At 36.7% G+C, this 19,859-nt stretch overlaps 1 protein-coding gene across 5 annotated transcripts in view; it reads right to left on the bottom strand.

The window, feature by feature from the left end:
• DPP6 (dipeptidyl peptidase like 6) overlaps nt 1-19,859 on the bottom strand; it is a 1,262,248-nt gene that overhangs the window by 747,721 nt on the left and 494,668 nt on the right. Inside the window, exon 1 of one of the 5 annotated variants that reach the window (XM_007504649.3) lies at nt 12,203-14,356. The exons of the other annotated variants lie outside the window; for them this stretch is intronic. Coding sequence (XP_007504711.1) covers nt 12,203-12,259 — 57 coding nt within the window. The 5' untranslated portion in view covers nt 12,260-14,356. Of the gene's footprint in view, nt 1-12,202; nt 14,357-19,859 lie in introns of those variants that run through there. 5 annotated transcript variants of the gene reach the window in all.

Here is a 19,859-nt window from a genome sequence, read left to right as displayed (position 1 = left end):
AGTTTCCTACCCTTGACAATCTATCTATTTATTCATGGGGCAATGATAAAGTTTTTGAAGAGAGTGGGATATCAGGCATTGCTGTGGTGATAGGCAAGGAAAATGATGGTCTTGTGCAATGAAGCTGAGAAAAATATTGATATAAAGATGATGTTACTGAGTATCCAGGAAGGCTTTTTCCCCTCCAATGATTGATCCAGCAGGTCTGTAGTTTTATCCAGTAATAAAAGCAGAAGACAAGTTTAAGGATATTAATGAAGGCAATGGATCTGTAGAATCCATATGTTGTACAATAATTAAAAATTATTATGTTGGAAGGGATTGAAGAGATATACAAACTAAAATAGAAGTCTGCTTTAATACCCCCCCAGATCTGATCTATAGTCAATAGACCTCTAACTGGATACCTTTAAGTATGGGAAGTTAACCTCAAGAAACAGACCATTCAATTGTTGGACAATTCAAGTTATTAAGATGTCCTTTCTGAAATGGAGCCAAGATTATTTCCCTGTAAAATTTCACCAACTTTAGCATTATTATTACTATAACCAAGGTCCATTTTCAAAATAAGAAGAAGGATGTAAGTTGGCCTTTATTGAAGAATGGTACCTTGAGCCATTTTCAAGTGGGTCAGTCATTAAGTGGAAACCAACAGGAGATAAGGAACATTAAGGGTCACTTAAAAATGTTGAACTTTAAAGGAGGTCATTTTAGTAATTCAAATGGAAAGTTACCTTTGATAAACACAGAGAATAAAGAAAATAGTTGAAACCCATCAAAAGATTGGAAGGCAGCAATCCTGGCTTTGGGAAATTAAAAGTAAAGTGTAAGATGGAAGAACTTTTTTATTTAGTTTTTTACCTAGTCAGAGCCAAAGAATCCTAATGATTTTAATGTAGATTCTTGCCCCCACCCCTCATTTGGCAGGGAAAGGTAGTTCATTTCCAGATACGTGAACTTAGTAGCAAATGAATCCATTCCCTTATATACATAATTAGCTAGAATATGGTAGTATAATCTTAGAAGGGCTAACATTTATCCATTTGATTTTTTTGTGTGTGTGAAACCAGAAACAGAGATTTACTAAAATAAAAAAAAAATCAAGGCCATTTTTAAAGGATGAATCTTTGCCATTATCAGTCCCAGAATAAGATCAAAATTTACTTCAGCCATAACCTTCTTCCAGTGAAATCTTTATTTCAGCACTAGACCCTTCCTATTTCTGAGATTTTATATTCATGTATTTCCAATATCCCCGATCCTTAAAACTTTTAAATTTGTACTGCTTTAAACAGATTTCCTTTCAGTTGCAGAAGTTAAATCCCATTCATTACCTCATCCTTAGCTGCATTCATTTCTTTGGGTTTAAAAATGCTACCGTGATTTTGAAACTGTGGATTTGCTTCCTTTTGGGGGTTTCTAATATCAACTCTACATGCCCTTTTTGGCAACATGTCATCTTTCCATAAGTGGTTGCTTGGACACTCCTTCCATCAGCTAGCACAGCTGGGTTATTTTGCCTCCTCTTCTCATCTTGCACTTTCCCCAGAAAGCTTTTAATTTCTCATAACTCTATTAGATATGCTCCTTTTCAGATATGCCTTTAAAAATAGCAAAATTTGCAATTTTCCTTTAGTTTTCCCTCTTCATATTTGCTAATGATGCTGAGTATTTCAGGAACAACTTCAAAAAATGAATATATAGGCAATAGAAGTGAAGACATACTGTGTTTAGTGCTTAAAAATTCTACAACATCTGTAGAAAGAAAGAAAGAAAGAAAGAAAGAAAGAAAGAAAGAAAGAAAGAAAGAAAGAAAGAAAGAAAGAAAGAAAGAAAGAAAGAAAGAAAGAAGGAAAGAAGGAAAGAAAGAAGGAAAGAAAGAAGAAGGAAGGAAGGAAGGAAGGAAGGAAGGAAGGAAGGAAGGAAGGAAGGAAGGAAGGAAGGAAGGAAGGAAGGAAGGAAGGAAGGAAGGAAAAGGAAGGAAGGAAGGAAGGAAGGAAGGAAGGAAGGAAGGAAGGAAGGAAGGAAGGAAGGAAGGAAGGAAGGGAAGGAAGGAAAGAAAGAAGGAAAGAAAGAAAGAAGGAAGGAAGGAAGGAAGGAAGGAAGGAAGGAAGGAAGGAAGGAAGGAAGGAAGGAAGGAAGGAAGGAAGGAAAAGGAAGGAAGGAAGGAAGGAAGGAAGGAAAAGGAAGGAAGGAAGGAAGGAAGGAAGGAAGGAAGGAAGGAAGGAAGGAAGGAAGGAAGGAAGGAAGGAAGGAAGGAAGGAAGGAAGGAAGGAAGGAAGGAAGGAAGGAGGGAATGAAGGCAGGAAGGAAGGACTAGGTAGTCATACAAAAGTAAATGCTATTTTAAAATTAGAACCACCCACCACCACCAAAATTTCTAGGGCAAGCTTTGGTCTATAGGTATGATGCTAGAATGGAATGAGTTTAATTTAAATGTTGGAGGCAGATGAGAATTTAGGAGTCCTTTAGTCAAATCCCCACATTTTAAAGCTGAGGGAGTGGAAATTCAGAGGTGCATTAATTTGGCCAGTGAAACACAATGTCTGGCAGCAAAGACTGAAAGCCAAAAGCATTGGTTTCCTGATTCCTTGTCCCTGGTCTTTGCACCAAGCCATAATTGCCATTCTTCCTGCTACTAACTTATCTAATGGGCCGAATTCATTCTTTAGACACCCATTATCTTCAAGAGTAATAATATGAGCATGCTGGAAGACAGACTATGACCTTTTAAAATGTTTTGAATGAATGTTTCCCTTGGTCTCCACAAATTAATCAGGAGATCTGGGTTGATTCCTTTATATCCTTCCCCCACCTCCCCCTGGCACGTATTTTTTTTAGAAGCTCATGTTCCATATTCACAAATTAGCAGCTTGAGATGACGCCCAGAGTCTCATGCAGCTTCACATTGTGTAAAGCAGTTTTCCTGAGCTCTAGTATGGCAAACTAAACCTCTTGAAAAATAGATCAAATGCTATTAAGGGAATAAAATATAAATGGTCACTGAGAATTCCATTATTCAACCTTTATTACATCCAGCATATGTATTTTATAAAAAAGTTACTCATTCAGTATCTCAACAGACTATGGCACCCTAACCAAAGTTTCCAAAAATAGATATTTAACAATGCCAAAGTGGTCTTGCAATAAGGACTCTGGTAAAAGCCATCCATGGCTACTGGAGCTTTACTTTGAGCAAGAAGACAATGCAGAATTCAACTCCCTTTTCAGAAAATCTTCTCTGATATGGAAGAATAATTAATCTACAGTTGCTAGACCTTTTGATGGTTATATCTGAGACCCAAGCTAGCCTTATATATAAGCAGTAGGTTTCCCTTGTAATAGGGGTCATTAGAAAACTCTGTTATGACAATATTGTATTTACTTATCTGAGTATGTGTAGCATCATCTTAGCAAAATGTAAGCTCTTTGAAGGGAAAGTTTCATTTTTTTTCTTTGTAATCTCTAATAGCATAATGTCTCACAAACAGATAGGTGTTTAATATTTGGTTGTTGAATGCAAATGAATTGAATCTGACTTGTTTCTCTCTCTCTCTCTATGTCATACACACACAAATATACTCATATACATACATGTGTGGATATATGTGTGTATGTATATCTATCTATCAATGATTGTGATAGCTTCAAATCATCCCAATCACACCTAATATCTTTCAAACTAGACCCATTCATGTAGCTGAGTAGTTATTAGTTTTCTTGGCTAAAAAATGTACTGGAAATTCTGGTTGAAATATACATATACTCAAAGAGTAATAACACTTCCAGCCTTTATTGACCAGAGGAGTGTCTTTGCAATTTAGTTGACCTCATTTAAGTCACCTAGGAGGACCTGGAAAGAATGGAACATAAGGCAAGTTACATTTTGTCTATGAGGGAAGACACATTTGGGAATATCTGGGAAATGGGAATACTGTTGGAATTGTGTTGTGGGTAGGTAAGAGGGTGGGGAAGTAGTACGAAACACGGAGACCAGGAGGATTTAATACATAATAAAAAGGGATGCTAAAAATCAACTTCTTAATCCACAATTTTGTCTGGGCTGTCCTGAACTGAAACCTATATATGTTCCTTATTTTGGTCAGTCTTGAGCAGCACATTAAAGTGCTAAGGGGAAATGTGAGAGAAACATTAGATGCTACCCTTGAATTGCAACAAATAGGGCCCAAGTATGAAGTTCTAGCAACCAAAGAAGAAATGTTTGAAGCACATAAAGTGATATAAAGAGGCAAAGGCAAAATAAAGTTTAAAGTTCAATACATTTTATAAAGAAAAAAAAGCTTCTTAAGTCATACAAAATTTCCATCTAACCTTACATATTCAAAGGTATGATACTGAGGAATTGGAGAAATTTGGGAAGAGTTGCGTAAATTGATGCAGAATGAACTGAGTAGAACCAGGAGAACAATTTATGCAATAATAATGACACTCTAAAAGAAAAAGGAAAACAGACTTAAGTCTGATAATCTCGATGATCAATTGTAAAGGACCAATAATGAAAAATGCTACCCATTGCCTGAGAGAAGTGTTTGACTCCAGAAGCAGAATAATATTTTTTCAGACATAACCAATGTTGGAATTTGTTTTGCTTAACTTTGCATATTTGTTTCAATGATATAAGTTTTTTTTTCTCTTTTTCCTAGTGGGGATGGATTTGGGAGTAAGAAAAAAATAATGCTTCTCAATTGAAAAAATTAAAGTTCAAAGATAAATAATTGATCTCAATAACTTTGGAATTTCACTCCCTCAAAAAAAAAAATACATACTCTTTTTACCAGTTTCTACAACACAAATTAAGTAAATATACTTCACCCTTTTTTTCTCTCCAAAAGGAGTACGGTTGAGGTAGACAAGGGATATTGCTTTATTTCATATTCAAATACATGCCTGTCAGATAGAAGTATGGCTCATTACCATAAAAAATAATAATGATACAATTCCTGATGAGCCAGAAACCAAGTGACTGTTCATTACTGTAAGTGATTAGGATCCTAACATTTTTTACTTGTAAAACTGAGATTCAAGGAACCTTTGGTGAAAGTTAATGAAACATACCCTACATCATTCTCAACTGCTCAGATCCTTCTCTGTTCCTCATTTGAGGGTGTTAGCTTCCTCATTTGGGAATCTTTATTAGTTGTCCTCCCTATCTCCAGCACTGAAAAATCTGTTATTAAGATAAAGTTCAATGCCATTCTATTAAAATGTAATTCATTAAAAGAAGTTAAATAGGCTTTAGGGAAAAATATATCAGTACATGGAGTTACATAATTACTTGGTCAACTCAAGCCACATAATTAGTCAAGATTCACTATCCTCAAAGACTTTTTTTTTAAGTGGGAAAGGTTGGCATGAGGAAGAAAAGGTCCCTTATTATCTAGATTCTATACAACTTAAACAATAAGTTACTGTCTACTACTCTTTATTTGATTAATTTTGACTAGAGAATTTTATATCCCTGGAGAACAAAGAATTTCTCCAACTAGTAGAGTTTGATCATTTTGGCCATATCGTCTTAACTCATAGATTTGCAAGTTAGCTACTTTTATCATGTCTCTCTTCATTAGAATTAACTGGAGCTGAATAGTTATGCTTTCTGATCCCCATCCAAAGACTCTGATATCAATAGCTTCCATTCCATTTCATATATTCATCCCTTCTGCCTTTTCTCTAATCACTTGATCACCACTCTATTTCAGATCTTTATCACCTAGTCTTCTAACTGGTCTCCTTGTTCCAAATCTCCTTTTCAACATATTTTCAACATAGCTACAATTTTAATTAAGTTTTTTAATTACATGTAGAAATAATTTTAACAATTGTAATCTGACATTTTATAATTCATATTCTCTCCCTCCCACCCTCAAATGGTAGTCGAATATAGATTATACCAGTATTGCTATGCAATATATATTTCCATTTTACTTATTCCATGAAAGACACATATTGCATATACAAGAAATACCTCACAAAGGAAATAAAGTGAAAAAATGGAATGCTTTGATATGCAATCAGACTCTAATAGTTCCTTCTTTGGCTGTAGATAACATTTTCCATCATGTCACTTGGGGATATCTTAGAATTTGCATTGCTGGTAACAGTTTAGTCTTTCACAGTTGATCATCATACAATATTTCTGTTTCTTTGTAAAGTATTTCCCTGGTTATACTCACAGCATTTTGCATTAGTTCATGTAAGTCTTCCAGGATTTTCTGAACTCATCCTCTTCATCATTTCTTATGGAATAATAGTGTTCAATTTCAACAATTTACTATAACTTGTTCAGCAGTTGCCCAATTGATGGACCTCTCTCCGTTCCTGAATCTTTGCCACTACAGAAAGAAATGTGTAGCCAATATTTCCAAAGCTAAGATCTGACTGTGTCACTTATTTGAGATGCTATAATGATGCCCTATTATCTCTATCCATGAAATATCCAAAATATTTATTTGGCTCTTAAAGTCCTTCCCAGGGGGTCAGCTGAGTAGCTCAGAGGATTGAGAACCAGGCCAAGAGATGGGAGGTACTATGTTCAAATTTGGCCTCAGGCACTTCTCAGTTGTTTGAACAAGTCACTTAACCCCCATTGCCTAGCCCTTACCACTCTTCTTCCTTGGAACCAATACACAATATTGATTCCAAGATGGAAGGTAAGGTTTTTTTTTTTAATAATAAGTAAATAAAGTCCTTCATAATCAATTTTCAGCCAGTATAAAGAAACATTATTCCTTTTCATAAATAATTTCACCCTAACTAACCCATTTCTTGTTTCTCCTACAACATTACATTGTACTGACAGAGCCTCATGCTTGTAATTTACTCCCTTCTAGAATGGCTAGCTTCTTTGAGTTAAGTGCCATCTCTTCGAGAGGAGACCTATCATGACTCCCTCTACTTCCCAGAGTTTTGTCTTCATAATTACTTTGAATTTTTGTTCAGATAGTCTCCATTTGTTTAGCTTTGTACATGTTATTTCCTCTGATCTTCCCTAGGACTTTTGTCTTTCTATTCCAGGAGTGGAGCACAATGACTGGAACACAGTAGGTGCTTTTAAAAATATACATAGAATTCAATTGATGAGTTCCTTACCATCCTGTCTACACTTTGTGATTTAGTCAATCAGCCCTTCTCTCTACCTTATCTTAACTATCCCAGGTACTCAAGGAAATCGAAGGCAAAACAAAATAAAACAAAACTAGTATTCCCACATAAAAAGATTTGATACTTCTATCATAGATAATTGATTTTCTGGAACATAAATTCCCCTTTCCTCCATTATTTCTTCATGATTCAATCTACTTTGTGTTTTCAGTAAGCCTTTTCCACAATGAAGCCTGCCTTGGCATTTCAAGACTCCATATGCCTTTCTTTCTGATATTCATATTTTTTCCTCCTAATACTCTTCTTCAGACTTTCAAAATTTTAGCTCTTTCCTTCATAAATTTTCAGTGATATGATTCAAAAATAATGGATGACAACTACAGAAATCACTGATGTTCTGAAGAAAGATCATATAAGTTATTCATATCATATCTACACCTATATTTGTGCTCATGTAATTGTTCCCTACTGAATGAATGCTTCCATACTAACATTTTTCTAAATATGAAAGGTTACCCATTTTTTTGGAAACAACTGAAAAGCTCTTATTCTTATTAGATCCTTGATATACATTCAACACTTTCTTCTTCTTAATCCTACATCTCACTCAATTTATGTTGCTTCATATCATTTCCCCTCTTAAATAAGGCCTGTGTAACCTTCAAATTATATAAGTGGACTGTCAAAGATAGCAATGGTAACTAATTCTATTAATGGGAGAGGGTGTGGAAAGCATAATATATCCAATGTTATTCCTTTCAGAAAAAGACTCTTTAGTGGGATTATCATTTTAAATGGCTAGACATATAATTTATCTCAGTAATCAGTACCATGGCCTAAGCTTCATCACTTAAAAAGAGTAAAGAGAATTTAGGAGTAGCTCAAAGGACATCCAGAATATCTAGCCGTACTTATGCAGAAGGTGAAAGGAACATTAAATCTAAATTTATGCTGGTGAGATAACTGAATATTGCTCATGTGGGCTGTCATAAGGAAGACTGAAAAAGGCTTTTTTGTTGTTTTGTTTTCATATCTGAAGAAAAGAAGCAAAAGACATTGCCTTTATGTGTCAGCACAAAGAATTTATGTTAGCCACATGAATGGATTTCTTGATAGGGTTAAACACTGGAATGGGTAACAGACACTAGCAAGAAGAGAATTCCTCATACAAGAGGCTTCTTTGAAGATCCTTTTAGAGAAGAAAGAGTCTCATCTATCAAAGATATTGCCTTTCACCTAGGCAGAAAGATGGAAGAAACTGACCTTTTTAGGTCTCTTCCAACTATGACAGGTGGCCACCTTCAAGAAATATTCTTGGTGATTTTTGGTCTCATAATATTGAGTAGATGCTAAGATAATTCAGAGGAATTCTCCCATTCACGTTTAAAAATATTCATCATATGCCACTATGAATTCATTCCTGCACAATATTCTACATCTCTTTCTGTGAAATATAAAGCAAGAATATGCCATGGTATGTTGGAATCATGAAATATTAATCTTTCTGTACCCTAGATAGCATTTCTTATCTGCTTTTCAACTTTATATCACTGGGAATGAGGACAATATATTTTAAAACAAGTATATATTTTTTAAAAAATCCTAATTTGGCTATCAAAGCACTGAATCCACAGGCTTTTTTAATTCTCCTATGAGAACACATTTTCAATTCAAACAACCAAATTATCTTCAACTCCCACTCTTCAGTCAAGTTACAAAACAATAAATAAAGTTGTCCACTGCTAATTTATCTTTTGCCAAGAGGAATTTGGATGGTCAAATTCATCTAAATACCAAAGTAAGAATTCAATTTTCCAAAGGATTTAATCTTAATAGAATATTTTTTTCTTCAAACTATACATTTGTTAATCTCTTACCTGAAAAAGAATTTTAACCACTTAAAAGTGAGATGGATTACATGAAAACATTTACCTTTGATTCTGATACTGATTTATAATGACTAGGATACCGTATGGATTAATTTAATCCATTTGTTTTCCTTTTTATAAGATTTTGATTTTTAGACATCAACACTAGCTACCTAGAAGTTATAATAGTTTCACATAAATTTTTTATTTATTATTTTGCCATAACCATTGGTTTATAAAAATTGCTGCTACTTGCCTTTCATAGGTCAGGCTATCAACTTCCAGGGACTAATAAACTTTCATTATTTTATCCATTGACTTGTGAAGAAGTGCTCAAGTCTATTAGTATCCAATAACAATTACAAAAGACTAATGGGGATAAATAGCAAATCCTAGTAGAGTAATTGATCGCAATGCCTGGGTATGAGATGCCATTGTAGTTGACTGGTACCATTTCTGAGAAGACAATAATTTGAGGCAGCCATATAACTAAGTAAATACTAACTCAGATGCATTTCTTTCTTTTATCTTTTTTAAAAACAAAATTAGCAATTTATTCCCTTATGATAGTACAGTAAATGAAATCAATATTCCTTAAAAAAAATTCTAGTCTGGAAGAAGTCCCTAATTAGGTAGACCAATGGCCCAGTTCCCAGGCCCAGTTATTAACTATGAAACAAACTACTTAAGGATCCATTACTATATCAGCAATCTAAACAAAGATAATAAATACGTTTTTAAAATGCTAACAAGATTAACAAATATGAATGTGGGCAGAAGAGTTTAAGCTTAAGAAACTGACTTCTTTCAGAACTTCATACTTCAACATTTTAATGGGAATGAAGATGAGCTTTTGCTCCAAGCTCTTAAGACTGCCTGTGCCTCCTTTCCCCTGTAGATATACTCTTCAACCAGGAGACCTTTCTCTTCCTATTGACTTGATTTCCTTTATACTAGCATTGTTGTTGGCCCTCACTCTGTTTAACCTTAAGTCACAAGGATGAGAACATATGTAACCCAAAGGGCCATGTAAAGGCCTCAGAGTCAAGATGATTGCACAGTGAGGAACACAGGAAAAGGACATTCACATCTCCGGTGACAGGAGCAGCTGCTTCTAAATCTGCTCTCATAAGCCACAGGGGCCACAATTTAGATAGTTTAAGGTAGGGAAAAAAATCTGAAGGTAACAAAACAAATATTTATAAGCCTGGAATATAATATCCCATATGCCTCTTTACCTCTCATTTAACCTCTCCCATTCTATTGGTTTTATATATTTGACAAATGATAATAAATAGTATCCCAAACAGATAACTTTTAAATGCAAACTCTGCCCTGTTTTTGACACATACCAGATTTTACATTTATAATCACCACTAAGGATTTAGTGTGTTCTTTTCATAATGATTAATTCTGCCATATGGCTATGAATATTACTTCAGATCTAGTATAAGTCCATAAGTCTGATATACATTTATTTAATGTTCTATTAAGAGAAGAAAACAGCAAAAGGACAGTAAAAGGACACTGAATCAATTCTGGAATGGCAACTGAGGGTAGCAATAAACCTTTAGTAAAGAAACACTTATCAGAACTCTCTTTAAAACAAGTAAAACACAAAACAAAACCTCATGCTCATATAACTTGTACTGATTTTTAATCTAGAGAAATTTGGAGCAGATTAACCCCTGGGCTAAAACCACATACTAATAGATTACCTGCTTTTTCATCTCCATATTTGCAAAAGAATCCCTCCTCCTACTTCACATTTATATTCTTCTCTCACAATGAATAATAATAATAACAAAATGGATATTCTCTTTTTTATTAGAAAAAAAAGCATTTTGAGAATTCAAGAGAAAGGAATCTGTCTCTTCCCACCAAATACTGTTTCAAAGTTATCTTCTTACATTCCCTTTAGAGAAGGATTTTATTAGCTGGTGCCCCAGGGAACCTCTTTCCTTTCCCTAATTCCAGATGTCTCCTTTCCCCATCTCAATCATCCCCCTTTTCCCCAAATACTGTAAGCTAACAAGTCAAAATAAATAGGGACAAATAGCTTATATTGTTTATCTATTAGATTTGGACAAACTATTCTGTGAATCTTGTCTCAGAGGATTTATTTTAATGATCTGCCTGAGGTGAACTAAGCAGTGATTAAAAGATAAGAACTCCTTGAGTCTCTTAAGGAGGGAATTATTTTAATGTGTACATAAATGAAAAAAATCTCCTACCTATCCACCTTTATTTCCCCAAAGACTCTGAGACTGCATGTGGTGGAGGTATTCCTGTTAGAATTAAGCTTCTATCTTGCTGCCACAGGAAAGTACCATTGCAGTTCTCAGCTGTATGTAGCTCAGCAATCCTCATAAAAGCTTCTTCTCTTCCTAGCTATGGATATCACCTGGATCCAATGATATACCTGCCATATCTTCTACCATAGAAAGTTTCTGCTCCATTATTAGTCCATAATGAACAGTGGGATAATACATTAGAAGAATACTTTTTGAAAAAAAGGAGGAAGGAGATGGATGACAAGAAAGAATAAAAAAGTCCTTTTGACCTATCACATGCATATTCTTTTGACTTGTGTTGGCATGCAAAATTAGTCTTGCTTGATGACCTGTATATTTTTGAATTATCTGGCATCCCCTCCCCCCCTTTTTTCCTTTCCCAGGCTTCATTATAAAGTAGTCGAAAAAGCTCTCTAAACTCACAAATGCAAAACTAAGATGCTCTAAGGAGATGGGGCCTTTGTCCAACGATACCAACACATAGAGTGGACTGTAGCAGATGCTCACCATGCCTATGCATTATTGATAAAGCCATGAGATCTGTTAAAAATAGAAGGAAGGTAGGGGAGAGAGCATGGCAGACCCCAGGTGCACTCCACACTTCATCTCTCCACACAGCTCTGTGACTCAGGTGGCAATTCATGGTTTCCCAGTATTTCTCACACAAATCATTCAGGAAACACTGTCCTACAACTTGGAATATTAATATATTTACACATCTATAAATTCACTCACACACATACATACATACACACAAACTCTCTCTCTCTCTCTGTCTCTGTCTCTGTCTCTGTCTCTGTCTCTGTCTCTCTCTCTCTCTCTCTCTCTCTCTCTCTCTCTCTGTCTGTCTCTCTCTGTCCCTCTCTCTGTCTCTCTCTCTCTCTCTGTCTCTCTCTCTTTCCAAAAGCCAGCATTTACCTGTTCCTGCTGTTGCACTGATTTCCCTGGTACATTTTGTTCCTTAGCCGTAGTCATGCTCTCCTTTCCAGGGCGCTCACTACCAAAGGAGCAGGTAGGAATTAACGGTGAGTTTGGTGGCACCAGAGTCCAAGGAGGGAATGAAGAGTTATTCAGTCCATCACTTCATGAAATAAATCCGAGTGCAATTTATCTTCACTCAAAAGAAGGGGTTGGGGTGGGGGTGGGGAGACGAGCCTAGGTCTCTTCCTTTAAAACGCAAAGTGCAGAGAGAAGGGAAGATGCTGCTGCTTAGTGGGGCTTCTCCAATTAGCAACAGCCTCTGCAATCGCCACAGAAACAATGATAACTGCTTGGCAACCAGCAACTGGCAGCTCGGTGCTGGAAAGACAACCCGAATGATGTGGTCCTACCTCCCCTCTCCCCTCCTTCTGCCTACCCCAGTGGGCGCCACGGCGCATGCCCCAGCCGCCAGCTCAACCTCCTTGTGCTCGGGAACCACGCACCGGGTTGAGCGACTAGAGGGGCGGGTGGACTGGGAGGGCGCCTGACCCCAGCCGCGAGCCCCAGAGCTGCGCGGCAGAGGTGAGCCGCAGGCGGCCTGGCTTTGCGCTGCCCTCCTCGCACCTCCCCCGGGCTCGTTCACAAAGCTTAGCCTCCCAGTTGGCTGGCCAAACCCGGCTATCTTTGTGTGCGGCTCCCACTCCTCTGGCAGAGGGAAAGAAGCAGAGAGGAGGGCGGAGAGTTTAACAAGGAGCAGGAATGGAGGAGCGAAGGTGGGCGAGAGACATCGGGGAAAGTTATGCCACCGATGGCCGGGAAACTTTCCCCCGGTGTCCTTAGGTAGATGTTGCTGGCAGGACATCTGACCCATTCATCAGGTGCACTACTGACCCAGCCCACTGACCAACAATGGTGCCTGCACAGAGGAATAAGAGACAGAGAGCAAAGGCAGGGAGAGAAATAAATTGATGACTTAAAATGGTTTTCTTCAAAGGTGAACTATCCAAGATATGTGGTTAAAGTGAGCAGGGGGCCTTAAATCAGGACGCACTTGCAGAGGAAGAAAGTGGGAACCTAAGTGGAGGTTTTCTCCGCTGGGTACATAGTGGTGTTAGTTGCTGAAAAAATCCCTGCTTTTAAACTAAGAAACCTGCTCAGAATCCATTTTATGCCTCAGAGAATTTTAGCTGGACTCCCTGGAAACAAAATCAATCTGGTCACAAGTAGACCCAGGACTAGAAGGAAACTCAAAAGTGATTAGTCCAAGGCCACCAGGCCAACTGCCTCCATTTCATAGATGATGAAAATGAACCCCAGATGATTAAGGTGAATGGCTCAAGGTATCCTATCCACAGAAAGGCTACAAAGTCAGTGCTCCTCCCTCAGCGAGGGTGGAGGGTTTTTACTATTTCCACTCCCTCATCAAAATATTCACACTGTACAGTATCTATAGTATAACCAACTGCCCTTCCAAACCAGCTTAATCTATCTGCACTTGAGAAACCACTTGCATTAGGAAGCTTAGGGAGCAAGACGTTACACAAGGGAATTCAGATCAAGCTTGATAGGTAGGTAGGAGCTCTGTTCTTTACCAGGCCTGGGTTAATAAAGCCCATTCCAGAGTCTAGCTCTAGGAATGATTTCTTAATGTCCAAGAACACTTATTCACAATTCAGTAAATTTCTAGGCTTCTACTGTTTCTGCACCTTTCTTGTATCCTCTATTTTTATGCTTATTAACCCAGGGTTCTTTCTAAAGATCATTATTTCTTCACCTTTGTACCATCACTTAAGGTTATAAGATTATGGATTTAAAGGAAACTAAGGGTCAGATTCTTTAATGTGACTTTGACTTGCTCAAGGTCATATTGGCAGTAGTATGTAGGTTACATTATATTTTTGTGACGATTAACATTCAAGTATATTTGTTGTTATTGTTGTCATAAAAAAGAAAAGGGAATATTAAGGATTCTTCCAATCAAAAAGAGGTAGAAGGAAGACTAGATCTGCCAGTGGCTACTTAGTATGACCTTGGGCAAGTTGTTGTATTTCTCTCTGAAAGTTTCTTCATTTGTAAAATTCAGAAATTGGATTATAGCTCTAGGTCTATAATGCCATGATCTTATCCTATAAGATGACTTTTCTTCAAGTTCTGAATTTTATGATCTTAATAAAAATATGAAAAATACTTTGTTACATAGGAGCCCCTTTCCCACCACCCCCAAATATTTTTGTTGTTGCTCTTTTATTTTGAAAGAGTCTATATATTTTTGACTGGAGGTGTTGGTGGGGGATGTAGAGAGAATTGTCATCTTAACTTCATTTTGAAACCTCTTCCTGATCAAATTAACATTTAACATTCAGGTTAAGGAGGAGCAGTTCATGTTTTATATTATGCATTTTGAAGGCTTAGGTGATGGCAACTTCTCAGAGGAATTCTGTGGAGTCTGTTAAATCACTCCTTTACAAGAATTGGTTACCTGAAAATCAGATCCCTTTCCAGAAAGCACTTTATTATGGGACAGCCTGGCTGAGCTTTTTAGGACAGACAGATTTGGGTTATCCTAGGAACAAGAGACAAAGGTTTTTGGTTAGGGTGGTAGAGGGATAAAGAATGGCAAGGTGAGCTTTCCCAAATATTGAGAGTAGTTCTCTCTAGCTACAAATCTCAAGTAAATTGCCTCCTGGTTCATAATTGCCATTCCACGATTACAGCTTTATTTCTTTGGATGTTGAAAGCTTTTCTGTCTTCAGAAGTGTCTCTTTAGAAAAATCAGATATCCCTGGGAGGGTCAAACCTTAAGTCATCATCAACTAACACCTTAATGATCAGTTAACATTTCACCAGGGACTAGCTAATATCCAACTGAACAAGAGTGGAACATAGGATAGGTGTTTGGGGATGAAAACAGAATATTGGGAGGTTGTCAAAGATAAACTTCACCTACTTCACAATTTTGCCTAGGGCTAGACATGGCTATGCCACTCAAAATCATAAATATGGTTGACACACACCATACCTTAGCTCAAGTTTGAGCTAGGTTCATGGGCTTTTAAGAAACAAAATATATACTTGTCTTGTTATCATTTACTAATTTAATAAGATTCCTAATTTCAAAGAAAAGGTTATGCACAAGCTCCTCCTCTCTCATAAAAAGTTCCTGTCCCAAGGTCCAAAGACAGAACATACTTTATTTAGGAAATAATGCTGGAGTTAAGATAACATGGAGAGATTATTTCTAGTTTCTAGAGAGCAGCAACTGAATTTGATCTTGGACAGTACCAAATATGAACTTTCCATTTTTGAAATGTTGTACAGGTCAAAAACAGTTCAGCCAAATCCTTATGTGACTGAGTCATAATGTGTCTCTTTTACCAATTCCTGACTACAATTAGCAACACAGAGAAGCAATTGTTTATTCCTATAGTGAGGAGATATTAGGGATTGTGTTACATTATTAATGTGCCCTCAAGTATCTCATACTCTGATATGCACTTAATAGTGCACATAATAAATACTAGATGATTGACATTATTGGATCATAGATTTAGAGCTGATGGGGATCTTTGAAGTGATTAAAACCAAAACCCTCATTTTATAGATGAAGAAACAAACTTAGAAAGGTTACGTGACTTGGTCAGAATCACACAGCTAGTGTATATCCGAGAAAGGATTCAAACTTAACTTTTTCTGCCTTCAGAGCAAGTATTGTTAGAGACTTCTTAGGGAAGTGAGAAATCACTGTTTACCTGAAGAATTGGATAAAAGAAGTGATGGTGGAGCTCCAAGAGGAAAATAGCAGAAGACAGAAATATGTAGGCTCTTTACTTTTGGTTCTAGTCCCTCTATCACTAAGAGAATGCCTGAGAATAAGGGAGAAATGGATGATGGAGAGTGTGTACATACACTCACACATATTTCCCTATATCTATAGATAGATAGATATCATACATGTGTCTGTATGTATGTGACACATTTGATATTTTATGCATATATACATTAAATGTATATATTCACACATACATACTTTTCTAAAGACTCACTCTGTTAGCCTTTCTCCTGCTCAGCCCCTACTAGGTCCAGAAAGCTTTGGTAAGGACCTTTCCTCCTGGTGAAGACCTTTTATATTAAATGGAAGAAGGCAGTAACCAAGAGGGTTTAGTTCTTCCAAAGAAGCTGTTTCTGGTGCCAGGAAAAAATGTTAGTTGAGCATGTGCTCAGAGGCAATCTGTGTCCAAAGGACTAAGAGAATAGATTTCAATAGAGTTGAGTTACTTTCCTTTGGAGGGAAGTAGTTCAGGACTGTCAATAAGCACACTTAAGTCTCCAAGACTATGGGAAATAACTAATTCTGGGCCAGAGAATGCCATCAAGAAGCAGTTGCTGCCCTTTTCCACAGTAGTACCTTGCAAAGGGCTATGGGGTTAGCTTTGCTCAGTGGGACATGAATACCTGGGAGTTGGCAGGCTATAGGGGCAGGTCCAAATGACAACAAGATAATTCCACTAGGCATTCATCTTACTGATAATTTGCTTCCTTTTCCCAGAGGTAAATCTGACCAAGTCTCTTAAAATATATACTTGGAAAAGTATATACACTTTCTCCTGATGAATGGATTTGGTGCCAAGCTGTTCCAAACCTCTCTCTCATTTCAGCTTGAGTTTTTGTCCTCTCTTGCTTCCAGATGTGCCTGCCTGGTGCTGTTGGCATGGGCACAGTTAATTAGGTTTGTTTGTAGAAATACATGACAGTATTCCCCTGCAGCTTGATGCAATGCATCACTCAGGCATCTCTGCTGATTCCCCTTCACCTTGCTTATTCACTGGCAATCTTTTTCCTGAGTAGGCAAACAACCTATGGAAAGATTTGTTCAATTCAAACACTCAGAGAATCAATCAGAAAATATGAAATGAAAGCCTACTATGTGTAAATCAAGAATATATTTCTTGGTAAAAAGGGTAAAATACCAGAAGTGTATCATTCTGGGAAGAATCACATTTGTCCCTGTTAACCACCTGCATGAAAAGTTACTTACAACTCAATCTAGAAAAGTGAATGAAGGCTGAAGAAGTAAGATCACATTAGCATTCTTACCAAGATCTGGAGAATAGTGTCAGAAATATTTCTTTTGACAAGGAAAATGGTATATGGGCACAGAAGAGTGAATTTGTGCCTGGTAACTGATGTGTGGGGTAGGCAAGGGAAGTAAACAGAGATGGAATTTAAGTTTTCCAGACCCCAGTGCCAGTGGAACAAGTGATTTAATGGGACAATAAATAGGCTAATCTACTCATACTGTCTTATTATTAGGATATCTAGAATTCAACCAGGCTATCTTTTTTTTATTCTTGAAGACATTTGAATCTTCAAAATATGCTTCCTACATAAATGCACATACTTCTATCAGAAATATACCTTATATCATTATTAAATAATACTTGAGGTAAGATTAGTTAGTAACTTGCTGAGAATAAGACAGGTGCTTTGAAGTCTGGTAAAATGGGATGGAGAGGTGAAGTTTTAAAAGTAGTGAGGAGGTGGGATGGGATGAAAATAAAGATGAACTTTATCCAATTTCAAAAATAGCCAGTCTATGGCCAAGTCTGTCTCAATTTGGTGGTGACTTATAAATTATACTTCCAGAGAAAGACATTTTTGTTGTGCGTAATGGAGGCTCTTCAAAAAACCAAGGAAACTTTCCTTTCAAACTACTCTCTATAAAGAGCCATGCAAGAGTCTGGATTGGTGGGCAATCCAGAAGGAGATTCTAGTTAAATAACTGAACTTGTAATTATTAAGTACTAGGTAAGCAGCATAGAAGGACTGGTCTGATGTTAATGACCTCTGAAGAGTCAACTATTGGTACATGGGCAGCTTGGGAAGGTAATTATACAAGTGCCCAGGATACTTTTTGAAAAAAGAATTTGTTCAACATGAGTGAATTAGTTAAGTTTCCTTCTAAACTTCACCCCCATATTGTTTCCCTTAGTTTCATTTGAGGGGCTATAGTGTGAAGTATTTCAAAGCATAGCTGGCTTAAAATCTGTTTGCTGTACTAAAGGCATGAATCTTGTTTTCATATTGAACATGATATTTCTTTTTAAGTTGAATTCCATTTAAGTTTTCTTGAAATGGAATTTCAGGAGCAGATAGAAAAACAGGTTAGATGTTTTGCTTTGTCCTTCACTTTCATAATCTTTGATTTGGAGAAGAAAAAAGACAGGAGGAAGGCATGGAAAAGGGCAAGGAGGTCAGGAGAGATCTTTTACTATCCTTGTACTTTACTATTACACTAATGCTCTGTCCTACTTGTGTCATTGTTATCATATGCCCCTAGAGAGTGGCTATGAAATAAACATGAGCAAGTATAGCACCTAATCATAATCACCATCCCCCACCAAAACAACAACAAAAACAAAACAAACAAACAAACAAAAAAAAAAACCAGCCCAGCAGAGCATCCTAGGTTCAGTAAATATTGGCCCATCAAGAACATCTCTGAAAGATGTCAATTAAAGGTACCTAGGTCAATGGTTAATCCTAAAATTCAATAGAGGCATTTTCTAATATCTTGATGGACCCATTTTCAAAAGAAAATTTAATGCATTTGCAATCAGCTTAGCAGACACACCTCTTCATCTCTGCTAAAGGAAAGAGAACTATTCATAGTAATTACCTAACTACCACCTCCCACACTACTTGTCAGCCTATAAATCTTGTTCTTAGTCTACAGTGAAAAGAAACCTGATGAAACTTTGTCACACACTCAGAAATGTCTAAATTCTTTTAACATCATTTTAAAAGGCCAACTTGAGTTTCATAGAATATGTTTGGTGTCATAGAAGCATGACAACAGGAAAACAAGGTACTTCAGTTTGTTTGGAAAATAGAGAAAACATTCTTAAGCCTTCACACATTTTCACCATCAATCACCTTTAGCCATTGCTTAATCTTACTGAAATGAATAGCTAAATGAATGAAAGATGAATGTCAAGGTCTTGAGACAAGGCACAAATAAAACTAGCCATCTCTTTTAGTGAGATAGCTAGGAGATAGAGTGGATAAAGAAATACATTTGGAGTCAGAAAAGACGTAAGTTCCAGTCCAACCTCAGTTCTTACTAGCTATGAGACCCTGGGTAAATCAGTTAGCCTCTATTTGTCTCAACTGTAAAATGGAAATAATAGCATCTATCTATCAGAATTATTGTGAGAGGAATTTATAAATCACTTAGCATGACTACTGGCACATAGTGGGTACTATGTAAAGACTTGATATTGTTATTAATGAATTAATTATTTATTCCACATCATTATGCATCCTTTACCAATAATAGACCTATAAATGAAGAGGAAATGATAATGTGTCTCTCTGCTACTGTGGAATCTCCATTTATGTCAGGACCCATGCTCTTAAAACTTCAAGGGCAGTTGATATGATGCCGTAAATTAAGACCCCACCCCCAGTTTGCATGAACCATAATAATATGGCGGTTGTGTAGTTGTATTATAAGCATGGAAGCAGAATCAACAATTTAAAGCTGGAAGGGACCTTAGATATTATATAACCAATATCATTATTTTACAGAGAGGCCAAGAAAAGTGAATGAATTGTACCTTACTGTTTCAAATAAATATTGACATGTGTGGCATGA

The sequence above is a fragment of the Monodelphis domestica genome, chromosome 5 (assembly GCF_027887165.1).
Source record: "Monodelphis domestica isolate mMonDom1 chromosome 5, mMonDom1.pri, whole genome shotgun sequence".
NCBI classification, from domain to species: Eukaryota; Metazoa; Chordata; class Mammalia; order Didelphimorphia; family Didelphidae; genus Monodelphis; species Monodelphis domestica.
This window is presented reverse-complemented; position numbering and strand designations above follow the sequence as displayed.